The sequence below is a fragment of the Oncorhynchus kisutch genome, unplaced genomic scaffold (genome assembly GCF_002021735.2).
Source record: "Oncorhynchus kisutch isolate 150728-3 unplaced genomic scaffold, Okis_V2 scaffold4017, whole genome shotgun sequence".
Taxonomy (NCBI): Eukaryota; Metazoa; Chordata; class Actinopteri; order Salmoniformes; family Salmonidae; genus Oncorhynchus; species Oncorhynchus kisutch.
The window spans coordinates 190288-215484 of NW_022265962.1; the positions used below are offsets into that span (position 1 = coordinate 190288).

At 51.1% G+C, this 25197-nt stretch overlaps 1 protein-coding gene across 1 annotated transcript in view; it reads right to left on the minus strand.

Moving 5' to 3' along the window:
- Nucleotides 1-25197, minus strand: part of LOC109887194 (multidrug resistance-associated protein 1-like) — a 57764-nt gene that overhangs the window by 8338 nt on the left and 24229 nt on the right. The window contains 12 exon segments of the mRNA XM_031821792.1: nt 4705-4806; nt 6350-6476; nt 9346-9545; nt 10799-10922; nt 11341-11527; nt 12431-12638; nt 13053-13167; nt 13608-13659; nt 16642-16674; nt 18491-18668; nt 20882-21049; nt 21465-21641. Coding sequence (XP_031677652.1) covers nt 4705-4806; nt 6350-6476; nt 9346-9545; nt 10799-10922; nt 11341-11527; nt 12431-12638; nt 13053-13167; nt 13608-13659; nt 16642-16674; nt 18491-18668; nt 20882-21049; nt 21465-21641 — 1671 coding nt within the window.

Here is a 25197-nt window from a genome sequence, read left to right on the forward strand (position 1 = left end):
GACCAGCTGACTGAAGGACAGTATGGCAGGTCATATGTTATTTTATAGGAGTAGAAAGACCAGCTGACTGAAGGACAGTATGGCAGGTCATATGTTATTTTATAGGAGTAGAAAGACCAGCTGACTGAAGGACAGTATGGCAGGTCATATGTTATTTTATAGAAAGACCAGCTGACTGAAGGACAGTATGGCAGGTCATATGTTATTTTATAGAAAGACCAGCTGACTGAAGGACAGTATGGCAGGTCATATGTTATTTTATAGGAATAGAAAGACCAGCTGACTGAAGGACAGTATGGCAGGTCATATGTTATTTTATAGAAGTAGAAAGACCAGCTGACTGAAGGACAGTACGGCAGGTCATATGTTATTTTATAGGAGTAGAAAGACCAGCTGACTGAAGGACAGTATGGCAGGTCATATGTTATTTTATAGGAGTAGAAAGACCAGCTGACTGAAGGACAGTATGGTAGGTCCTGTTATTTTATAGAAAGACCAGCTGACTGAAGGACAGTATAGCAGGTCATATGTTATTTTATAGAAAGACCAGCTGACTGAAGGACAGTATGGCAGGTCATATGTTATTTAATAGAAAGACCAGCTGACTGAAGGACAGTATGGCAGGTCATATGTTATTTTATAGGAATAGAAAGACCAGCTGACTGAAGGACAGTATGGCAGGTCATATGTTATTTTATAGGAATAGAAAGACCAGCTGACTGAAGGACAGTATGGCAGGTCATATGTTATTTTATAGAAGTAGAAAGACCAGCTGACTGAAGGACAGTACGGCAGGTCATATGTTATTTTATAGGAGTAGAAAGACCAGCTGACTGAAGGACAGTATGGCAGGTCATATGTTATTTTATAGGAGTAGAAAGACCAGCTGACTGAAGGACAGTATGGTAGGTCATGTTATTTTATAGAAAGACCAGCTGACTGAAGGACAGTATGGCAGGTCATATGTTATTTTATAGAAGTAGAAAGACCAGCTGACTGAAGGACAGTATGGCAGGTCATATGTTATTTTATAGGAATAGAAAGACCAGCTGACTGAAGGACAGTATGGCAGGTCATATGTTATTTTATAGAAGTAGAAAGACCAGCTGACTGAAGGACAGTACGGCAGGTCATATGTTATTTTATAGGAGTAGAAAGACCAGCTGACTGAAGGACAGTATGGCAGGTCATATGTTATTTTATAGGAGTAGAAAGACCAGCTGACTGAAGGACAGTATGGTAGGTCATGTTATTTTATAGAAAGACCAGCTGACTGAAGGACAGTATGGCAGGTCATATGTTATTTTATAGAAGTAGAAAGACCAGCTGACTGAAGGACAGTATGGCAGATCATATGTTATTTTATAGAAAGACCAGCTGACTGAAGGACAGTATGCAGGTCATATGTTATTTTATAGAAAGACCAGCTGACTGAAGGACAGTATGGCAGGTCATATGTTATTTTATAGAAAGACCAGCTGACTGAAGGACAGTATGGCAGGTCATATGTTATTTTATAGAAAGACCAGCTGACTGAAGGACAGTATGGCAGGTCATATGTTATTTTATAGAAAGACCAGCTGACTGAAGGACAGTATGGCAGGTCATATGTTATTTTATAGGAGTAGAAAGACCAGCTGACTGAAGGACAGTATGGCAGGTCATATGTTATTTTATAGGAGTAGAAAGACCAGCTGACTGAAGGACAGTATGGCAGGTCATATGTTATTTTATAGAAAGACCAGCTGACTGAAGGACAGTATGGCAGGTCATATGTTATTTTATAGAAAGACCAGCTGACTGAAGGACAGTATGGCAGGTCATATGTTATTTTATAGAAAGACCAGCTGACTGAAGGACAGTATGGCAGGTCATATGTTATTTTATAGGAGTAGAAAGACCAGCTGACTGAAGGACAGTATGGCAGGTCATATGTTATTTTATAGGAGTAGAAAGACCAGCTGACTGAAGGACAGTATGGCAGGTCATATGTTATTTTATAGAAAGACCAGCTGACTGAAGGACAGTATGGCAGGTCATATGTTATTTTATAGAAGTAGAAAGACCAGCTGACTGAAGGACAGTACGGCAGGTCATATGTTATTTTATAGAAAGACCAGCTGACTGAAGGACAGTATGGCAGGTCATATGTTATTTTATAGAAAGACCAGCTGACTGAAGGACAGTATGGCAGGTCATATGTTATTTTATAGGAATAGAAAGACCAGCTGACTGAAGGACAGTATGGCAGGTCATATGTTATTTTATAGAAGTAGAAAGACCAGCTGACTGAAGGACAGTACGGCAGGTCATATGTTATTTTATAGGAGTAGAAAGACCAGCTGACTGAAGGACAGTATGGCAGGTCATATGTTATTTTATAGGAGTAGAAAGACCAGCTGACTGAAGGACAGTATGGTAGGTCATGTTATTTTATAGAAAGACCAGCTGACTGAAGGACAGTATGGCAGGTCATATGTTATTTTATAGAAGTAGAAAGACCAGCTGACTGAAGGACAGTATGGCAGATCATATGTTATTTTATAGAAAGACCAGCTGACTGAAGGACAGTATGCAGGTCATATGTTATTTTATAGAAAGACCAGCTGACTGAAGGACAGTATGGCAGGTCATATGTTATTTTATAGAAAGACCAGCTGACTGAAGGACAGTATGGCAGGTCATATGTTATTTTATAGAAAGACCAGCTGACTGAAGGACAGTATGGCAGGTCATATGTTATTTTATAGAAAGACCAGCTGACTGAAGGACAGTATGGCAGGTCATATGTTATTTTATAGAAAGACCAGCTGACTGAAGGACAGTATGGCAGGTCATATGTTATTTTATAGAAAGACCAGCTGACTGAAGGACAGTATGGCAGGTCATATGTTATTTTATAGGAATAGAAAGACCAGCTGACTGAAGGACCGTATGGCAGGTCATATGTTATTTTATAGGAATAGAAAGACCAGCTGACTGAAGGACAGTATGGCAGGTCATATGTTATTTTATAGAAGTAGAAAGACCAGCTGACTGAAGGACAGTACGGCAGGTCATATGTTATTTTATAGGAGTAGAAAGACCAGCTGACTGAAGGACAGTATGGCAGGTCATATGTTATTTTATAGGAGTAGAAAGACCAGCTGACTGAAGGACAGTATGGCAGGTCATATGTTATTTTATAGAAGTAGAAAGACCAGCTGACTGAAGGACAGTATGGCAGATCATATGTTATTTTATAGAAAGACCAGCTGACTGAAGGACAGTATGGCAGGTCATATGTTATTTTATAGGAGTAGAAAGACCAGCAGACTGAAGGACAGTATGGCAGGTCATATGTTATTTTATAGAAAGACCAGCTGACTGAAGGACAGTATGGCGGGTCATATGTTATTTTATAGGAGTAGAAAGACCAGCTGACTGAAGGACAGTATGGCAGGTCATATGTTATTTTATAGAAAGACCAGCTGACTGAAGGACAGTATGGCAGGTCATATGTTATTTTATAGAAAGACCAGCTGACTGAAGGACAGTATGGCAGGTCATATGTTATTTTATAGAAAGACCAGCTGACTGAAGGACAGTATGGCAGGTCATATGTTATTTTATAGAAAGACCAGCTGACTGAAGGACAGTATGGCAGGTCATATGTTATTTTATAGAAAGACCAGCTGACTGAAGGACAGTATGGCAGGTCATATGTTATTTTATAGAAAGACCAGCTGACTGAAGGACAGTATGGCAGGTCATATGTTATTTTATAGAAAGACCAGCTGACTGAAGGACAGTATGGCAGGTCATATGTTATTTTATAGGAATAGAAAGACCAGCTGACTGAAGGACAGTATGGCAGGTCATATGTTATTTTATAGGAATAGAAAGACCAGCTGACTGAAGGACAGTACGGCAGGTCATATGTTATTTTATAGGAGTAGAAAGACCAGCTGACTGAAGGACAGTATGGCAGGTCATATGTTATTTTATAGGAGTAGAAAGACCAGCTGACTGAAGGACAGTATGGTAGGTCATGTTATTTTATAGAAAGACCAGCTGACTGAAGGACAGTATGGCAGGTCATATGTTATTTTATAGAAAGACCAGCTGACTGAAGGACAGTATGGCGGGTCATATGTTATTTTATAGGAGTAGAAAGACCAGCTGACTGAAGGACAGTATGGCAGGTCATATGTTATTTTATAGAAAGACCAGCTGACTGAAGGACAGTATGGCAGATCATATGTTATTTTATAGAAAGACCAGCTGACTGAAGGACAGTATGGCAGGTCATATGACCTTTATAGAAGTAGAAAGACCAGCTGACTGAAGGACAGTATGGCAGGTCATATGTTATTTTATAGAAGTAGAAAGACCAGCTGACTGAAGGACAGTATGGCAGGTCATATGTTATTTTATAGAAAGACCAGCTGACTGAAGGACAGTATGGCAGATCATATGTTATTTTATAGAAAGACCAGCTGACTGAAGGACAGTATGGCAGGTCATATGTTATTTTATAGGAGTAGATTTGGTTGACCAATAACAGTCTTCCAAAATGCCGTCACAGCTCTACTTACAGAGTTGTCTATGAGAACATAAACACACACAGTCACAACAACACACACACAGTCACAACACACACAGTCCCAACAACAGCTCTACCTACAGAGTTGTGCATGAGAACATAAACACACACAGACGTACCTCTTTCTCTGTGTCTTCGTACTCCTTGACTCTCTCCACGGCCACAATGTTGGTTTCCAGATCTGAAGACATCCTCACTAGCCAGGTCAGAGAGGCCGTCAGCTACAGGACAGAGAGACAGAGATACAGAAAGACAGGGGCAGAGAGGCAGAGACAGAGAGAAGGAGAGGCAGAGACAGAGAGAAGGAGACAGAGAGAAGGAGACAGAGAGAAGGAGAGGCAGAGACAGAGAGAAGGAGAGGCAGAGACAGAGAGAAGGAGAGGCAGAGACAGAGTGAGACAGAAAGACAGATGCAGATAGAAGGAGAGGCAGAGAGAAGGAGAGGAGACAGAGAGAGGCAAAGTAGAGCCAGAAAGCTATCTATGATGTCATCTATGAACAGCTGAGACTCACACATGAGGTCTCAGGACTGACAGGGTTAAACAACCTGGGGTCTCAGGACTGACAGGGTTAAACAACCTGGGGTCTCAGGACTGACAGGGTTAAACAACCTGGGGTCTCAGGACTGACAGGGTTAAACAACCTGGGGTCTCAAGACTGACAGGGTTAAACAACCTGGGGTCTCAGGACTGACAGGGTTAAACAACCTGGGGTCTCAGGACTGACAGGGTTAAACAACCTGGGGTCTCAGGACTGACAGGGTTAAACAACCTGGGGTCTCAGGACTGACAGGGTTAAACAACCTGGGGTCTCAGGACTGACAGGGTTAAACAACCTGGGGTCTCAGGACTGACAGGGTTAAACAACCTGGGGTCTCAGGACTGACAGGGTTAAACAACCTGGGGTCTCAGGACTGACAGGGTTAAACAACCTGGGCTCTTAGGACTGACAGGGTTAAACAACCTGGGGTCTCAGGACTGACAGGGTTAAACAACCTGGGGTCTCAAGACTGACAGGGTTAAACAACCTGGGGTCTCAGGACTGACAGGGTTAAACAACCTGGGGTCTCAGGACTGACAGGGTTAAACAACCTGGGGTCTCAAGACTGACAGGGTTAAACAACCTGGGGTCTCAGGACTGACAGGGTTAAACAACCTGGGGTCTCAGGACTGACAGGGTTAAACAACCTGGGGTCTCAGGACTGACAGGGTTAAACAACCTGGGGTCTCAAGACTGACAGGGTTAAACAACCTGGGGTCTCAGGACTGACAGGGTTAAACAACCTGGGGTCTCAGGACTGACAGGGTTAAACAACCTGGGGTCTCAGGACTGACAGGGTTAAACAACCTGGGGTCTCAGGACTGACAGGGTTAAACAACCTGGGCTCTTAGGACTGACAGGGTTAAACAACCTGGGGTCTCAGGACTGACAGGGTTAAACAACCTGGGCTCTTAGGACTGACAGGGTTAAACAACCTGGGGTGAGTTTCCCAGAAACACAAGGTTCATCTTCAACTTGAAGATCCTCATTCATCCACTGCCTGTTTTTTGGGGGGAGGGGGGGGGGCGACCCGACCGGCTGTGAAACTAAACCAAAGAATGAAGGGAACTCATCCGTTTTTTTTTATGAAACACCACACACACACACACACACACACACACACACACACACACACACACACACACACACACACACACACACACACACACACACACACACACACACACACACACACACACACACACACATACACACGTTACTGACCTGTAGTGCGTATGAAATGGACAGGCCCATGATCCCAGGGCTGAGGCTCTCTCTAGCCATCACAGCAAACAGAGCAGCAAACATTACGATACAGTTCCCTACAAACTCCAGACGCACCGCCAGCCACCTACAACACAGAGATATTAGAGACATTACGGTACCGTTCCCTACAAACTCCAGACGCACCGCCAGCCACCTACAACACAGAGATATTAGAGACATTACGGTACAGTTCCCTACAAACTCCAGACGCACCGCCAGCCACCTACAACACAGAGATATTAGAGACATTACGGTACTGTTCCCTACAAACTCCAGACGCACCGCCAGCCACCTACAACACAGAGATATTAGAGACATTACGGTACCGTTCCCTACAAACTCCAGACGCACCGCCAGCCACCTACAACACAGAGATATTAGAGACATTACGGTACAGTTCCCTACAAACTCCAGACGCACCGCCAGCCACCTACAACACAGAGATATTAGAGACATTACGGTACCATTCCCTACAAACTCCAGACGCACCGCCAGCCACCTACAACACAGAGATATTAGAGACATTACGGTACCGTTCCCTACAGACGCACCGCCAGCCACCTACAACACAGAGATATTAGAGACATTACGGTCCGTTCCCTACAAACTCCAGACGCACTGCCAGCCACCTACGACACAGAGATATTAGAGACATTACGGTCCGTTCCCTACAAACTCCAGATGCACCGCCAGCCACCTACAACACAGAGATATTAGACACATTACGGTACCGTTCCCTACAAACTCCAGACGCACCGCCAGCCACCTACAACACAGAGATATTAGAGACATTACGGTACCGTTCCCTACAAACTCCAGACGCACTGCAAGCCACCTACAACACAGAGATATTAGACACATTACGGTACCGTTCCCTACAAACTCCAGACGCACCGCCAGCCACCTACAACACACAGATATTAGACACATTACGGTACGGTTCCCTCCAGAAGCACCGCCAGCCACCTACAACACAGAGATATTAGACACATTACGGTACCGTTCCCTACAAACTCCAGACGCACCGCCAGCCACCTACAACACAGAGATATTAGAGACATTACGGTACCGTTCCCTACAAACTCCAGACGCACCGCCAGCCACCTACAACACAGAGATATTAGAGACATTACGGTACCGTTCCCTACAGACGCACCGCCAGCCACCTACAACACAGAGATATTAGAGACATTACGGTACCGATCCCTCCAGACGCACCGCCAGCCACCTACAACACAGAGATATTAGAGACATTACGGTACCGTTCCCTACAAACTCCAGACGCACCGCCAGCCACCTACAACACAGAGATATTAGAGACATTACGGTACCGTTCCCTACAGACTCCAGACGCACCGCCAGCCACCTACAACACAGAGATATTAGAGACATTACGGTACCGTTCCCTCCAGACGCACCGCCAGCCACCTACAACACAGAGATATTAGAGACATTACGGTACCGTTCCCTACAAACTCCAGACGCACCGCCAGCCACCTACAACACAGAGATATTAGAGACATTACGGTACCGTTCCCTCCAGACGCACCGCCAGCCACCTACAACACAGAGATATTAGAGACATTACGGTACCGTTCCCTACAAACTCCAGACGCACCGCCAGCCACCTACAACACAGAGATATTAGAGACATTACGGTACCGATCCCTCCAGACGCACCGCCAGCCACCTACAACACAGAGATATTAGACACATTACGGTACCGTTCCCTACCTACTCCAGACGCACCGCCAGCCACCTACAACACAGAGATATTAGAGACATTACGGTACCGTTCCCTCCAGACGCACCGCCAGCCACCTACAACACAGAGATATTAGAGACATTACGGTACCGTTCCCTACAAACTCCAGACGCACCGCCAGCCACCTACAACACAGAGATATTAGAGACATTACGGTACCGATCCCTCCAGACGCACCGCCAGCCACCTACAACACAGAGATATTAGACACATTACGGTACCGTTCCCTACCTACTCCAGACGCACCGCCAGCCACCTACAACACAGAGATATTAGAGACATTACGGTCCGTTCCCTACAAACTCCAGACGCACTGCCAGCCACCTACAACACAGAGATATTAGAGACATTACGGTCCGTTCCCTACAAACTCCAGACGCACCGCCAGCCACCTACAACACAGAGATATTAGAGACATTACGGTACTGTTCCCTACAAACTCCAGACGCACCGCCAGCCACCTACAACACAGAGATATTAGACACATTACGGTACCGTTCCCTACAAACTCCAGACGCACCGCCAGCCACCTACAACACAGAGATATTAGAGACATTACGGTACCGTTCCCTACAAACTCCAGACGCACTGCAAGCCACCTACAACACAGATATTAGAGACATTACGGTCCGTTCCCTACAAACTCCAGAAGCACCGCCAGCCACCTACAACACAGAGATATTAGACACATTACGGTACCGTTCCCTACAAACTCCAGACGCACCGCCAGCCACCTACAACACACAGATATTAGACACATTACGGTACGGTTCCCTCCAGAAGCACCGCCAGCCACCTACAACACAGAGATATTAGACACATTACGGTACCGTTCCCTACAAACTCCAGACGCACCGCCAGCCACCTACAACACAGAGATATTAGAGACATTACGGTACCGTTCCCTACAAACTCCAGACGCACCGCCAGCCACCTACAACACAGAGATAATAGACACATTACGGTACCGTTACCTCCAAACTCCAGACGCACCGCCAGCCACCTACAACAGAGATATTAGAGACATTACGGTACCGTTCCCTACAGACGCAGGTGAATGTTAATTGAACCTGCTATAAATGTTGACCAGGTCTCATTAGTTTGGAGTTTGTTTTAAAAATATTTTATATCTCAACATGACTTATTGATTCAACCAATAAAGGTGTGTGTGTGTGACCGCGCTCCTCACCGGTTGGCTACGATGCTGGGGTAGTATGCTTTCTGGTTGTGGTCAACTCGACCGTCACTCTCCCTGATGAAGCGTTCCTGCTCCCCAAAGGCTCGGATGACGCTGGCGCCTAGCAACGTCTCGTTGAAGTGTGTGTAGACCGGGGAGCGACTGACCGACTCCAGACGCTTCAACTGACGAGACGACGCCACGTAGAAACGCTGTGGGGAGGGATGACATGGAGGGATGACATGGAGGGATGTGATGGAGGGATGTGATGGAGGGATGACATGGAGGGATGACATGGAGGGATGACATGGAGGGATGACATGGAGGGATGTGATGGAGGAATGACATGGAGGAATGACATGGAGGAATGACATGGAGGGATGTGATGGAGGGATGTGACGGAGGGATGTGACGGAGGGATGTGACGGAGGGATGTGACGGAGGGATGTGATGGAGGGATGACATGGAGGGATGTGATGGAGGGATGTGATGGAGGGATAACATGGAGGGATGACGGAGGGATGACACGGAGGGATGTGATGGAGGGATGACACGGAGGGATGACACGGAGGGATGACACGGAGGGATGTGATGGAGGGATGAAACGGGGGATGTGATGGAGGGATGACATGGAGGAATGACATGGAGGGATGTGATGGAGGGATGTGATGGAGGGATGTGATGGAGGGATGTGACGGAGGGATGTGATGGAGGGATGACGGAGGGATGACATGGAGGGATGACGGAGGGATGACATGGAGGGATGACATGGAGGGATGACACGGAGGGATGTGATGGAGGGATGACACGGAGGGATGACACGGAGGGATGACACGGAGGGATGACACGGAGGGATGACACGGAGGGATGACACGGAGGGATGACACGGAGGGATGTGATGGAGGGATGACATGGAGGGATGTGATGAGGGATGACATGGAGGGATGACATGGAGGGATGACACGGAGGGATGTGATGGAGAGATGACACGGAGGGATGTGATGGAGGGATGTGATGGAGGGATGACATGGAGGGATGTGATGGAGGGATGACATGGAGGGATGTGATGGAGGGATGACATGGAGGGATGTGATGGAGGGATGACATGGAGGGATGTGATGGAGGGATGACATGGAGGGATGTGATGGAGGGATGACATGGAGGGATGTGATGGAGGGATGACATGGAGGGATGCGATGGAGGGATGACATGGAGGGATGTGATGGAGGGATGACATGGAGGGATGTGATGGAGGGATGACATGGATGGAGATAAAATAACAGTGAGTAGGGAGAGAGGGATCTCTCTCTCATCCCTCTCTCCCATCCCCCCTCCCTCTCTAACCCCCCCACTCTCTTTCACACACCTCCTCTCTCACACCCCCTCTCTCTCTCACACCCCCTCTCTCTAACTCACTCTTTCCCTCACCCGCCCTCGCTCTCTAACCCCCCCCTCAGCGACCCACCTGGACAAAGAAGTAGAGTATCCCCAGAGGAGGTATGATAATAGCCACTAGTGGAGTAGCGATCAGTATGACCACACAGGATCCTACTACGTTGAACATGGAGCCCATGAACATCTTAATGATACTGGGGAGAGAGGAGAGAAGGCGGCATTACATGGTACCAACAGCAGGCGACAGGGACATATTTCCTTCTATAAGGCGGCATTACATGGTACCAACAGCAGGCGACAGGGACATATTTCCTTCTATAAGGCGGCATTACATGGTACCAACAGCAGGCGACAGGGACATATTTCCTTCTATAAGGTGGCATTACATGGTACCAACAGCAGGCGACACGGACATATTTCCTTCTATAAGGCGGCATTACATGGTATCAACAGCAGGTGACACACAAATTTCAGACAATTTCACATTTTCATAAATACACAAAAATGTTATACAGACATAATAAAATCGACAACTTAAAAAATAAAATAAATAATAAATAATTTAAGGATTTTCTGTACAAATATATAGATATATTTATTTTCTGTAAAAACCTTGGGATGATAGAGTCAATGGTGTCTGTCTCCTTGGAGAAACGGTTCACCAGGTTACCGCTGGGGGTGCGCTCAAAGAAGGACATGGGGGAGCGCAGTACGTTGTACAGCATGGACTGGTGGAGGTAGCGTGATGCTAATATACCACCGATAGAGACAGAGATGGAGTAGCAGAACACAGCTATGCCTGAGAGAGAGAGGGGGGTATGGGGACAGAGAAAGGGGGGTATTGGGGAGAGAGAGGGGGGGGAAGAGAGAGGGAGGGGGGGATATGGTGAGAGAGAGGGGGGGGGGTATGGTGAGAGAGAGGGGGGGGGTATGGAGAGAGAGAGAGGGAGGGAGGGAGGAAGGGGGTATAGGGGAGAGAGAGGGGGGGAGAGGGGGGTACGGTGAGAGAGGGTGGAAGGGGGTATAGGGGAGTGAGGGGGGGGAACGGTGAGAGAGAGAGAGGAAGGGGGTATGAGGGGAGAGAGAGGGGGTGAGGAGAGGGGTTACGGTGAGAGAGAGGGGAAGGGGGCATAGGGGAGAGAGGGGGGGGGAGAGGGGGGTACGGTGAGAGAGGGTGGAAGGGGGTATAGGGGAGTGAGGGGGGGGAACGGTGAGAGAGAGAGAGGAAGGGGGTATGAGGGGAGAGAGAGGGGGGGGGGTATAGGGGAGAGAGAGAGAGACAGGAAGGGGGTATAGGGGAGAGAGAGGGGGGGAGGAGAGGGGGGGTACGGTGAGAGAGGGTGGAAGGGGGTATAGGGGAGTGAGGGGGGGGGTATGGTGAGAGAGAGGGGGGACAGGGGTATGAGGGGAGAGAGGGGGGGTATGGTGAGAGAGAGAGGGGAAGGGGAAAGAGCGAGAGGGAGGAGAGCGAGGGGAGGGGAGGGGGTTATGGGGAGTAAAGGAGGAGAGAGGGGGAGAAGAGAGTGGGGAAGGGGTTTGGGGAGAAGGGGAAAAAGAGAGGGGGAGGAGAGCGAGGGGAGGGGAGGGGGAATTGAGAGAAGAGAGAGGAGAGAGGAAGGGAGAGAGTTGAACATAAAGACTTGTAGACAGACCAGGATACCACCCACAGACACACAGACTAACCCCCCCCCCCTGTCCTTACCCTGTGAGGCCCCCAGAGCTCCGTACACCCCCAGTCTCATCTCTCTGCTGGGCTGGGTTCCGTTGACGACTGGGTCGTCAGTCCACAGACTGAGCCAGTAGTTAGAGAAGAGAGAGGCGAAGTGGTGACTGAAGAACAGGAAGATACTGACGCAGGACAACACCACCCCTATAGCCTTCATATACTCCCAGAATACTGACAACTTCACCTAGAGGGGGGGGGGGGGGGGGGAGAGAGAGAGACCAAGATCAGAGAGGAGAGAAAGACAGAGACAGAGAGCGAGAAAGAGACCAAGAAAAGAGAGAGACAGAGAGAGACCAAGAAAAGAGAGAGACCAAGAGGGAAGAGAGCGAGCGAGAGAGAGAAAGAGACCAAGAAATGAGAGGAAACCAAGAACAGAGGGAAGAGAGAGAGAGACAAAGAAAAGATAGGAGAGAGAGAAAGAAAGAGAGGCCAAGAAAAGAGAGAAAGAGACACAGAGAAAGAGAAAAAAAGAGCGAGAGAGACCAAGAGAAGAGAGAGGTTCAATGTAAGAGATGGACAGTTGCTCTGAGGCTCTGGTATACTACATTGACTGTTAATAGGGAGTCATTTAAGATCTCACACACACACAGCCTCTTACCCGCCCGGTGTTGGCCTTGTCAGCCTCTGTGATTCTCCCCACCTCAGCGTTCTTGGCCTTCTTCCCCAGGACTTCTCCTTCTGTCCTCACTGCTGATGTACTGGTATGGTTCTGACTGGAGACAGAGAGAGACAGAGAGACAGAGAGAGACAGAGAGAGAGACAGAGACAGAGAGAGACAGAGAGAGAGAGTTGTACTGGTATGGTTCTGACTAGAGACACAGAGAGAGAGACAGAGATGTACTGGTATGGTTCTGACTGGAGACACACAGAGACAGAGACAGAGAGAGACAGAGACAGAGAGAGACAGAGAGAGAGAGTTGTACTGGTATGGTTCTGACTAGAGACACAGAGACAGAGAGACAGAGAGAGAGTTGTACTGGTATGGTTCTGACTAGAGACACAGAGACAGAGAGACAGAGAGAGAGAGTTGTACTGGTATGGTTCTGACTAGAGACACAGAGACAGAGAGAGTGTGCCAGAGATTTGAGATGTTTGTAGAGTTTAGCGTGAGCTGTAAAGCCAGGGATTTCAGCAAAGTGGAGTGTTCACTCACCCAATCACAGCAGCAGGAAGTCCATTCTCCAGTCCTCTCTTTGGTGCAGAGTCTAGACAGCCCAGAGAAGAGACCTGGTCAGACCATTCACTGATTATAGGGAGTACATCTCACACGCACACACAAGCACACACACACACACAGCTAGAATAACCCTAGCAGCATTAGCACCACACAAAGCAGGGTCAGAACAGCTCCAGGGAAACACCTGCCCCTTAGCAGTGGTCTCAGGTCAGATCACCACGCCCCAATCCTAACCTTAACTACTAGGATAGAAACTAAGGAGCAGGGTTGAGCAGTATCCAGATGGGAGATGGGGGAGATACCTAGTCCGTTGTACAACTGAATGCATTCAACTGAAATGTGTCTTCCGGGGGTTTAACCCAACCTCCCCTGAATGTCATACTGTTTCTGTACCATACCGAGGTGTATGGTATTACCAGAAGTGCACACAAGGGGGCGCTGTTTCCCACAAAAAACACACAAAACAATTTAGGCACCAGGGATCTTAATCCAGGAAGAGGGGGAATATCTCTGCTGTAACCAAGACGCTTCATCCTGACATCCAGCTACTTATTAAGTACCAAACGCAGAGGTCCTGAACTGGAGAGAACTGATTTCAACACATCTTTAGATGTCCTATAGTTCAAATGAACTTTAAGAGTTGTATAAACAGTGGAGTGGCTCGTAGCGAGGAAGTCGTACCGTCTGTATGTCTCAAACACTTCTTTATATACGCGGTATATCTCCCAAGCCTACTAAGGCTGTTTCCCAAATGCACCCTATTCCCTAAATAGTGCACTACTTTTGATTGGGGTATGATGGGGGCCCCGGGTCAAAAGTAGTGCATGATATAGGGAATAGGTAAGTCGTGCACTATACAGGGCTCTGGTCTAAAGCAGTGCACTTTACAGGGAATAGGGTGCCCTTCGGGAAGTACACTGAACCTGACCCCAGAGCTGTGCTTAATACATCATAAGCAACCAGGGTATCCATCCAGCATCACTGATATCATGTTATAATGACACCAACCAGGGTATCCATCCAGCATCACTGATATCATGTTATAATGACACCAACCAGGGTATCCATCCAGCATCACTGATATCATGTTATAATGACACCAACCAGGGTATCCATCCAGCATCACTGATACCATGTTGTAACGATACCAACCAGGGTATCCATCCAGCATCACTGATATCATGTTGTAATGATACCAACCAGGGTATCCATCCAGCATCACTGATATCATGTAGTAACGATAACAACCAGGGTATCCATCCAGCATCACTGATATCATGTAGTAACGATACCAATCAGGGTACCCATCCAGCATCACTGATATCATGTTGTAATGATACCAGTGAGATAAACTCTCCGTGTTGTCACAACTAAATGGTTTTAAACATCACCCCATGCTCATGTCAAAAAGTGATTCTGTGTCTTCAAACCCTTGACAAGATGCTGTATAACTCAACTGGTTTCATGCATTGTAAACCCATTCAAATTGATCAGAACATTTCCACCCAAACTGTGAAATTGTGTCAACGCCAGCCAGAATCTCACGCAGTTCCTTCCCCATCACACTCAGACCCCAGGATCCAGCCCCACCCAACCCTGACACCTCACAGCCTCAGCCCATTGCCCAGCCATCATACTCAGACCCCAGGATCCAGCCCCACCCAACCCTGGCACCTCACAGCCTCAGCCCATTGTCCAGCCATCACACTTAGTGTAGCTGACATGCAAACACATGCATGAGCCAGGCTGTCTTGTGTATCCATACTGCAGGGCCATCTTTACACAGCCTTTACATGGCCTACCACCCTTGTCTCATAGCCCCAGATCAGAGTAACCTCATACCCTCAGATCAGAGTGACCTCATACCCTCAGATCAGAGTTACCTCATACCCTCAGATCAGTGACCTCGTGACCTCATACCCTCATATCAGAGTGACCTCATACCCTCAGATCAGTGACCTCATGCCCTCAGATCAGTGACCTCATGCCCTCAGATCAGTGACCTCATGCCCTCAGATCAGTGACCTCATGCCCTCAGATCAGTGACCTCATGCCCTCAGATCAGTGACCTCATGCCCTCAGATCAGTGACCTCATGCCCTCAGATCAGTGACCTCATGCCCTCAGATCAGTGACCTCATACCCTCAGATCAGTGACCTCATACCCTCAGATCAGTGACCTCATACCCTCAGATCAGTGACCTCATACCCTCAGATCAGTGACCTCATACCCTCAGATCAGTGACCTCATACCCTCAGATCAGTGACCTCATACCCTCAGATCAGTGACCTCATACCCTCAGATCAGTGACCTCATACCCTCAGATCAGTGACCTCATACCCAGTGACCTCAGTGACCTCATACCCGCATACCAGAGTGACCTCATACCCTCATATCAAAGTGACCTCATACCCTCAGATCAGAGTGACCTCATACCCTCAGATCAGAGTGACCTCATACCCTCAGATCAGAGTGACCTCATACCCTCAGATCAGAGTGACCTCATACCCTCAGATCAGAGTGACCTCATACCCTCAGATCAGAGTGACCTCATACCCTCAGATCAGAGTGACCTCATACCCTCAGATCAGAGTGACCTCATACCCTCCGATCAGAGTGACAATCTTAAATCAGAGACACTGATGTGAAAAATAGTTCCTGGAATTCCACCCAACTAAACCAATTATTTATTTATTTATTATCTCCACACCAGTCCTGTAGCCTGACCCCATCCTGACCCCCTGTGCTCTCCTAACAGATCAGGAGGGTGGAACAAAGCTACCAGTCCAGATCAGTAGTGTTTCTTAAGGGAAATAGGGAGGAGACAAGGAGAGGTAGGCCTGTATTAGGATAGAGACCCTGACTAAACCAAGGCTGTGTCCCAGATGGCGATCTATTCCCTACATAGGACTCATTTTGGCTCTGGTCCAAACAAGTACACTACATAGTGAATATGGTTCCATTTGGGACACAACCCAAGTCTCCTAGGGGGACAGACAACCAATCAAACCTTCAGTATCCTCCTCCTCCTCCCTCCCCTCTTCTGAATGGCAGACAGGACAAAAAAGGGGGATGAAAGAAAGAGAAAGAAGGAGAATGAAAGAGAGAATGAGAGAGAGAGAGCGAAGGGAGAGAGAGAGAATGAGAGAGAGAGAGAGAAGGGAGAGAGAGAGAGAGAGAGAGAGAGAGAAGGGAGAGAGAGAGAGAAGGAGAGAGAGAGAGAAGGGAGAGAGAGAGAGAGAGAGAGAGAGAGAGAGAGAGAGAGAGCGAGGAGAGAGAGAGAGTGAAGGAGAGAGAGAGGAGAGAGAGAGAGTGAAGGAGAGAGAGAGGAGAGAAATAGAGAGTGAAGGAGAGAGAGAGTGAAGGAGAGAGAGAGAGTGAAGGAGAGAGAGAGAGAGTGAAGGAGAGAGAGAGAGAGTGAAGGAGAGAGAGAGAGAGTGAAGGAGAGAGAGAGAGAGTGAAGGAGAGAGAGAGAGAGTGAAGGAGAGAGGAGAGAGTGAAGGAGAGAGAGAGCGAAGGAGGAGATAGAGAGAGAGCGAAGGAGAGAGAGAGCGAAGGAGAGAGAGAGCGAAGGAGAGAGAGAGCGAAGGAGAGAGAGAGCGAAGGAGAGAGAGAGTGAAGGAGAGAGAGAGCGAAGGAGAGAGAGAGAAGAGAGAGAAGAGAGTGAAGGAGAGAGAGAGCGAAGGAGAAGAGAGGAAAGAGAGAAGAAGAGAGAAGAGAGAAAGAGAGAGTGAAGGAGAGAGAGAGAGAAGAGAGAGAAAGAGAGAGTGAAGGAGAGAGAGAGAGGAGAGAAGAGAGTGAAGGAGAGAGGAGAGAAAGAGAGTGAAGGAGAGAGGAGAGAGAAAGAAGAGAGAGTGAAGGAGAGAGAAGAGAGAGAGGGAGAAGAGAGGAGAGAGAAGGAGAGAGGAGAGAGAAAGAGAGCGTGAAGGAGAGAGAGAGAGGAGAGAAAGAGAGAGTGAAGGAGAGAGAGAGAGGAGAGAAAGAGAGAGTGAAGGAGAGAGAGAGAGGAGAGAAAGAGAGTGAAGGAGAGAGAAAGAGAGAGTGAAGGATAGAGAAAGAGAGAGTGAAGGATAGAGAAGAAGAGAGAGAGGGAGAAGAGAGGAGAGAGAGAAGAAGAGAGAGAAGAGAGAGAAAGACACGAGTGAAGGAGAGAGGAGAAAGTAGAAGGAGACAGAAGAGAGAGAAGAGGGAGATGAGAAGAGAGAGAAAGACACGAGTGAAGGAGAGAGGAGAAAGTAGAAGGAGACAGAGGAGAGAAGAGGGAGATGAGAAGAGAGAGAAAGACACGAGTGAAGGAGAGAGGAGAAAGTAGAAGGAGACAGAGGAGAGAAGAGGGAGATGAGAAGAGAGATAAAGACACGAGTGAAGGAGAGAGGAGAAAGTAGAAGGAGACAGAGGAGAGAAGAGGGAGATGAGAAGAGAGAGAAAGACACGAGTGAAGGAGAGAGGAGAAAGTAGAAGGAGACAGAGAAGAGAGAGAAGAGGGAGATGAGAAGAGAGAGAAAGACACGAGTGAAGGAGAGAGGAGAAAGTGGAAGGAGACAGAGAAGAGAGAGAAGAGGGAGATGAGAAGAGAGAGAAAGACACGAGTGAAGGAGAGAGGAGAAAGTAGAAGGAGACAGAAGAGAGAGAAGAGGGAGAGGAGAAAGTAGAAGGAGACAGAGGAGAGAAGAGGGAGATGAGAAGAGAGAGAAGAGGGAGATGAGAAAGAGACAAACGTAAAAATACATTAAATAGAAAAACAATAGTGAAAGGCAGGGTTGGGAAGTAACTGATTACATGTAATACATTAAATGACTATAGTGTAGAGATGTAGCTAGCTAGCTGCTGATGATGATGATGAAGATAACATATGTCACCTGATTCGTCATCTTCCTGCTCTTTGTTGGCGTAAGTCCTGAGGAACTCAGCGAAGGCCCCGTCCCGTGCCATCAGCTCCAGGTAGGAGCCCCTCTCAGTGATCTCTCCCTCCACCATCACCAGGATCAGATCTGCCTGGGGCAGGAAGCTCAGACCGTGGGTCACCAGGACCCGAGTCTACAGAGACAGAGACACACACACATAGAGGGTCAGAGTAGGGCTTGTTAAATAGATCCAGTATATTAAGGGATTTTAGTTGAATTGACAGATTGAAGATAGATATGGTACACAGACACAATCCATGTCTCAGTTGTCTCAAGGCTTAAAAATCCTCCTTTAACCAGGTCTCCTCCCCTTCCTCTTTAACCTGGTCTCCTCCCCTTCCACTTTAACCAGGTCTCCTCCCCTTCCTCTTTAACCAGGTCTCCTCCCCTTCCTCTTTAACCTGGTCTCCTCCCCTTCCTCTTTAACCAGGTCTCCTCCCCTTCCTCTTTAACCAGGGTGTCCTCCCCTTCCTCTTTAACCAGGTGTCCTCCCCTTCCTCTTTAACCTGGTCTCCTCCCCTTCCTCTTAACCTGGTCTCCTCCCCTTCCTCTTTAACCTGGTCTCCTCCCCTTCCTCTTTAACCTGGTCTCCTCCCCTTCCTCTTTAACCTGGTCTCCTCCCCTTCCTCTTTAACCTGGTCTCCTCCCTTCCTCTTTAACCTGGTCTCCTCCCCTTCCTCTTTAACCTGGTCTCCTCCCCTTCCTCTTTAACCTGGTCTCCTCCCCTTCCTCTTTAACCAGGTCTCCTCCCCTTCCTCTTTAACCATGGTCTCCTCCCCTTCCTCTTTAACCTGGTCTCCTGCCCTTCCTCTTTAACCTGGTCTCCTGCCCTCCTCTTTAACCTGGTCTCCTGCCCTTCCTCTTTAACCTGGTCTCCTGCCCTTCCTCTTTAACCTGGTCTCCTCCCCTTCCTCTTTAACCAGGTCTCCTCCCCTTCCTCTTTAACCTGGTCTCCTGCCCTTCCTCTTTAACCTGGTCTCCTGCCCTTCCTCTTTAACCTGGTCTCCTGCCCTTCCTCTTTACCTGGTCTCCTGCCCTTCCTCTTTAACCTGGTCTCCTGCCCTTCCTCTTTAACCTGGTCTCCTCCCCTTCCTCTTTAACCTGGTCTCCTGCCCTTCCTCTTTAACCTGGTCTCCTCCCCTTCCTCTTTAACCTGGTCTCCTCCCCTTCCTCTTTAACCTGGTCTCCTCCCCTTCCTCTTTAACCTGGTCTCCTGCCCTTCCTCTTTAACCTGGTCTCCTGCCCTTCCTCTTTAACCTGGTCTCCTGCCCTTCCTCTTTAACCTGGTCTCCTCCCCTTCCTCTTTAACCTGGTCTCCTGCCCTTCCTCTTTAACCTGGTCTCCTGCCCTTCATTTTTAACCAGGTCTCCTCCCCTTCCTCTTTAACCTGGTCTCCTCCCCTTCCTCTTTAACCTGTCCCCTCCCCTTCCTCTTTAACCAGGTCTCCTCCCCTTCATCTACACTGATTGAAGTGGATTTAACAGGTGACATCAATATGGGATACCAGCTGGGTCTGGTCTGATTAGTTCATTGACTGTAGAGGAACCAGGTACCAGCTGGGTCTGGTCTGATTAGTTCATTGACTGTAGAGGAACCAGGTACCAGCTGGGTCTGGTCTGATTAGTTCATTGACTGTAGAGGAACCAGATACCAGCTGGGTCTGGTCTGATTAGTTCATTGACTGTAGAGGAACCAGGTAACAGCTGGGTTTGGTCTGTTTAGTTAATTGACTGTAGAGGAACCAGGTACCAGCTGGGTCTGGTCTGTTTAGTTCATTGACTGTAGAGGAACCAGGTACCAGCTGGGTCTGGTCTGATTAGTTCATTGACTGTAGAGGAACCAGGTACCAGCTGGGTCTGGTCTGATTAGTTCATTGACTGTATAATATGAACCAGATACCAGCTGGGTCTGGTCTGTTTAGTTCATTGAATGTATAATATGAACCAGATACCAGCTGGGTCTGGTCTGATTAGTTCATTGACTGTAGAGGAACCAGATACCAACGGGGTCTGGTCTGTTTAGACTGTATCTGAAGGAAGACAAGGTCACTGTCCTAACGAGTAGACCCGCCCCTAACGAGTAGACCCACCCCTAACGAGTAGACCCGCCCCTAACGAGTAGACCCGCCCCTAACGAGTAGACCCGCCCCTAACGAGTAGACCCGCCCCTAACGAGTAGACCCGCCACCAGCAAGGACGTCCCATTACGTGTGTGTGGCGTCCTATAAAAGGAAGACACACACAGTGTCACCAGCACGAGTCTACAGAGACAAAAATCAGTCACACACACAGAGAGAGTCACACTGTAAACCAAATCACATCCCTATTATAAACCCTGACCTCTTACCCTGTCCTTGAGGACTCCCTGGGGCCCGACAACCTTCTCGAAGATGTGTTTGCCCACGTGGGCGTCGACCGCCGACAGAGGATCGTCCAATAGATAGACAGCACAGTCGCAGTAGACCGCCCTGGCCAGACTGACCCTCTGCTTCTGACCCCCTGACAGGTTCACACCCTGAGGAGGGGGAGGGGGAGGAGGAGGAGGAGGGGGAGAAGGGGGAGGAGGAGGGTGAGGAGGGTGAGGAGGAGAGAAGACACCCGTGTTAAATACAACCATCAATACTGCCAGCGCCCAAGACCAGACACGGTTTCTCTGTTCACCACCTGAACAGCAGGATCTAACCACCACCAGACCCCCTCCTATCCTCACCTTCTCCCCGATCTAACCCCCACCAGACCCCCTCCTATCCTCACCTTCTCCCCGATCTAACCCCCACCAGACCCCCTCCTGTCCTCACCTTCTCCCCGATCTAACCCCCACCAGACCCCCTCCTGTCCTCACCTTCTCCCTGATCTAACCCCCACCAGACCCCCTCCTGTCCTCACCTTCTCCCTGATCTAACCCCCACCAGACCCCCTCCTGTCCTCACCTTCTCCCCGATCTCAGTGCCGTCTCCAGCAGGCAGGATCTCCAGGTCTGGCAGCAGGGCGCAGGCCTCCACCACTCTGTGGTACCAGCTCTCCTTCCTCTCCTGACCAAACACTATGTTGTCTTTCAGGGTGGCATTCTGGATCCACGCCTGCTGAGGTACATAGGCCACAGAGCCCTGGAGAGAGAGAGGGAAAGAGAGAGAGAGAGATAGTGGGGGGAGTGAGAGAGGGAGGGAGGGGGAGACACATAACATCAACAGTCATAGCTGCTGACGTTAAAACCAACTACATCATGTCGTGGTCTGGAGTCTTAGCTCCAGACTCTGGCCCCCATGCCCCTGCTGACGTGGGTTGGAGCCCCACCTTGGCCAGCTCCAGACCCCATGCCCCTGCTGACGTGGGTTGGAGCCCCACCTTGGCCAGCTCCAGACCCCATGCCCCTGCTGACGTGGGTTGGAGCCCCACCTTGGCCAGCTCCAGACCCCATGCCCCTGCTGACGTGGGTTGGAGCCCCACCGTGGACAGCTCCAGACCCCATGCCCCTGCTGACGTGGGTTGGAGCCCCACCTTGGCCAGCTCCAGACCCCATGCCCCTGCTGACGTGGGTTGGAGCCCCACCTTGGCCAGGTCCAGACCCCATGCCCCTGCTGACGTGGGTTGGAGCCCCACCTTGGCCAGCTCCAGACCCCATGCCCCTGCTGACGTGGGTTGGAGCCCCACCTTGGCCAGCTCCAGACCCCATGCCCCTGCTGACGTGGGTTGGAGCCCCACCTTGGCCAGCTCCAGACCACATGCCCCTGCTGACGTGGGTTGGAGCCCCACCTTGGCCAGCTCCAGACCACATGCCCCTGCTGACGTGGGTTGGAGCCCCACCTTGGCCAGCTCCAGACCCCATGCCCCTGCTGACGTGGGTTGGAGCCCCACCTTGGTCAGCTCCAGACCCCATGCCCCTGCTGACGTGGGTTGGAGCCCCACCTTGGCCAGCTCCAGACCCCATGCCCCTGCTGATGTGGGTTGGAGCCCCACCTTGGCCAGCTCCAGACCACATGCCCCTGCTGACGTGGGTTGGAGCCCCACCTTGGCCAGCTCCAGACTCTGGACCCCATGCCCCTGCTGACGTGGGTTGGAGCCCCACCTTGGCCAGCTCCAGACCCCATGCCCCTGCTGACGTGGGTTGGAGCCCCACCTTGGCCAGCTCCAGACCCCATGCCCCTGCTGACGTGGGTTGGAGCCCCACCTTGGCCAGCTCCAGACCCCATGCCCCTGCTGACGTGGGTTGGAGCCCCACCTTGGCCAGCTCCAGACCCCATGCCCCTGCTGACGTGGGTTGGAGCCCCACCTTGGCCAGCTCCAGACCCCATGCCCCTGCTGACGTGGGTTGGAGCCCCACCTTGGCCAGCTCCAGACCCCATGCCCCTGCTGACGTGGGTTGGAGCCCCACCTTGGCCAGCTCCAGACCCCATGCCCCTGCTGACGTGGGTTGGAGCCCCACCTTGGCCAGCTCCAGACCCCATGCCCCTGCTGACGTGGGTTGGAGCCCCACCTTGGCCAGCTCCAGACCCCATGCCCCTGCTGACGTGGGTTGGAGCCCCACCTTGGCCAGCTCCAGACCCCATGCCCCTGCTGACGTGGGTTGGAGCCCCACCTTGGCCAGCTCCAGACCCCATGCCCCTGCTGACGTGGGTTGGAGCCCCACCTTGGCCAGCTCCAGACCCCATGCCCCTGCTGACGTGGGTTGGAGCCCCACCTTGGCCAGCTCCAGACCCCATGCCCCTGCTGACGTGGGTTGGAGCCCCACCTTGGCCAGCTCTAGACCCCATGCCCCTGCTGACGTGGGTTGGAGCCCCACCTTGGCCAGCTCCAGACCCCATGCCCCTGCCGACGTGGGTTGGAGCCCCACCTTGGCCAGCTCCAGACCCCATGCCCCTGCTGACGTGGGTTGGAGCCCCACCTTGGCCAGCTCCAGACCCCATGCCCCTGCTGACGTGGGTTGGAGCCCCACCTTGGCCAGCTCCAGACCCCATGCCCCTGCTGACGTGGGTTGGAGCCCCACCTTGGCCAGCTCCAGACCCCATGCCCCTGCTGACGTGGGTTGGAGCCCCACCTTGGCCAGCTCCAGACCCCATGCCCCTGCTGACGTGGGTTGGAGCCCCACCTTGGCCAGCTCCAGACCCCATGCCCCTGCTGACGTGGGTTGGAGCCCCACCTTGGCCAGCTCCAGACCCCATGCCCCTGCTGACGTGGGTTGGAGCCCCACCTTGGCCAGCTCCAGACCCCATGCCCCTGCTGACGTGGGTTGGAGCCCCACCTTGGCCAGCTCCAGACCCCATGCCCCTGCTGACGTGGGTTGGAGCCCCACCTTGGCCAGCTCCAGACCCCATGCCCCTGCTGACGTGGGTTGGAGCCCCACCTTGGCCAGCTCCAGACCCCATGCCCCTGCTGACGTGGGTTGGAGCCCCACCTTGGCCAGCTCCAGACCCCATGCCCCTGCTGACGTGGGTTGGAGCCCCACCTTGGCCAGCTCCAGACCCCATGCCCCTGCTGACGTGGGTTGGAGCCCCACCTTGGCCAGCTCCAGACCCCATGCCCCTGCTGACGTGGGTTGGAGCCCCACCTTGGCCAGCTCCAGACCCCATGCCCCTGCTGACGTGGGTTGGAGCCCCACCTTGGCCAGCTCCAGACCCCATGCCCCTGCTGACGTGGGTTGGAGCCCCACCTTGGCCAGCTCCAGACCCCATGCCCCTTCTGACGTGGGTTGGAGCCCCACCTTGGCCAGCTCCAGACCCCATGCCCCTGCTGACGTGGGTTGGAGCCCCACCTTGGCCAGCTCCAGACCCCATGCCCCTGCTGACGTGGGTTGGAGCCCCACCTTGGCCAGCTCCAGACCCCATGCCCCTGCTGACGTGGGTTGGAGCCCCACCTTGGCCAGCTCCAGACCCCATGCCCCTGCTGACGTGGGTTGGAGCCCCACCTTGGCCAGCTCCAGACCCCATGCCCCTGCTGACGTGGGTTGGAGCCCCACCTTGGCCAGCTCCAGACCACATGCCCCTGCTGACGTGGGTTGGAGCCCCACCTTGGCCAGCTCCAGACCACATGCCCCTGCTGACGTGGGTTGGAGCCCCACCTTGACCAGCTCCAGACCCCATGCCCCTGCTGACGTGGGTTGGAGCCCCACCATGGCCAGCTCCAGACTCTGGACCCCATTTCCCTGCTGGCGTGGGTTGGAGCCCCACCTTGGCCAGCTCCAGACTCTGGACCCCATGTCCCTGCTGACGTGGGTTGGAGCCCCACCTTGGCCAGCTCCAGACCACATGCCCCTGCTGACGTGGGTTGGAGCCCCACCATGGCCAGCTCCAGACCCCATGCCCCTGCTGACGTGGGTTGGAGCCCCACCTTGGCCAGCTCCAGACCACATGCCCCTGCTGACGTGGGTTGGAGCCCCACCTTAGCCAGCTCCAGACCCCATGCCCCTGCTGACGTGGGTTGGAGCCCCACCTTGGCCAGCTCCAGACCCCATGCCCCTGCTGACGTGGGTTGGAGCCCCACCTTGGCCAGCTCCAGACCCCATGCCCCTGCTGACGTGGGTTGGAGCCCCACCTTGGCCAGCTCCAGACCACATGCCCCTGCTGACGTGGGTTGGAGCCCCACCTTGGCCAGCTCCAGACCCCATGCCCCTGCTGACGTGGGTTGGCGACCCACCTTGGCCAGCCTCTGTCAACACCCCTACTATCT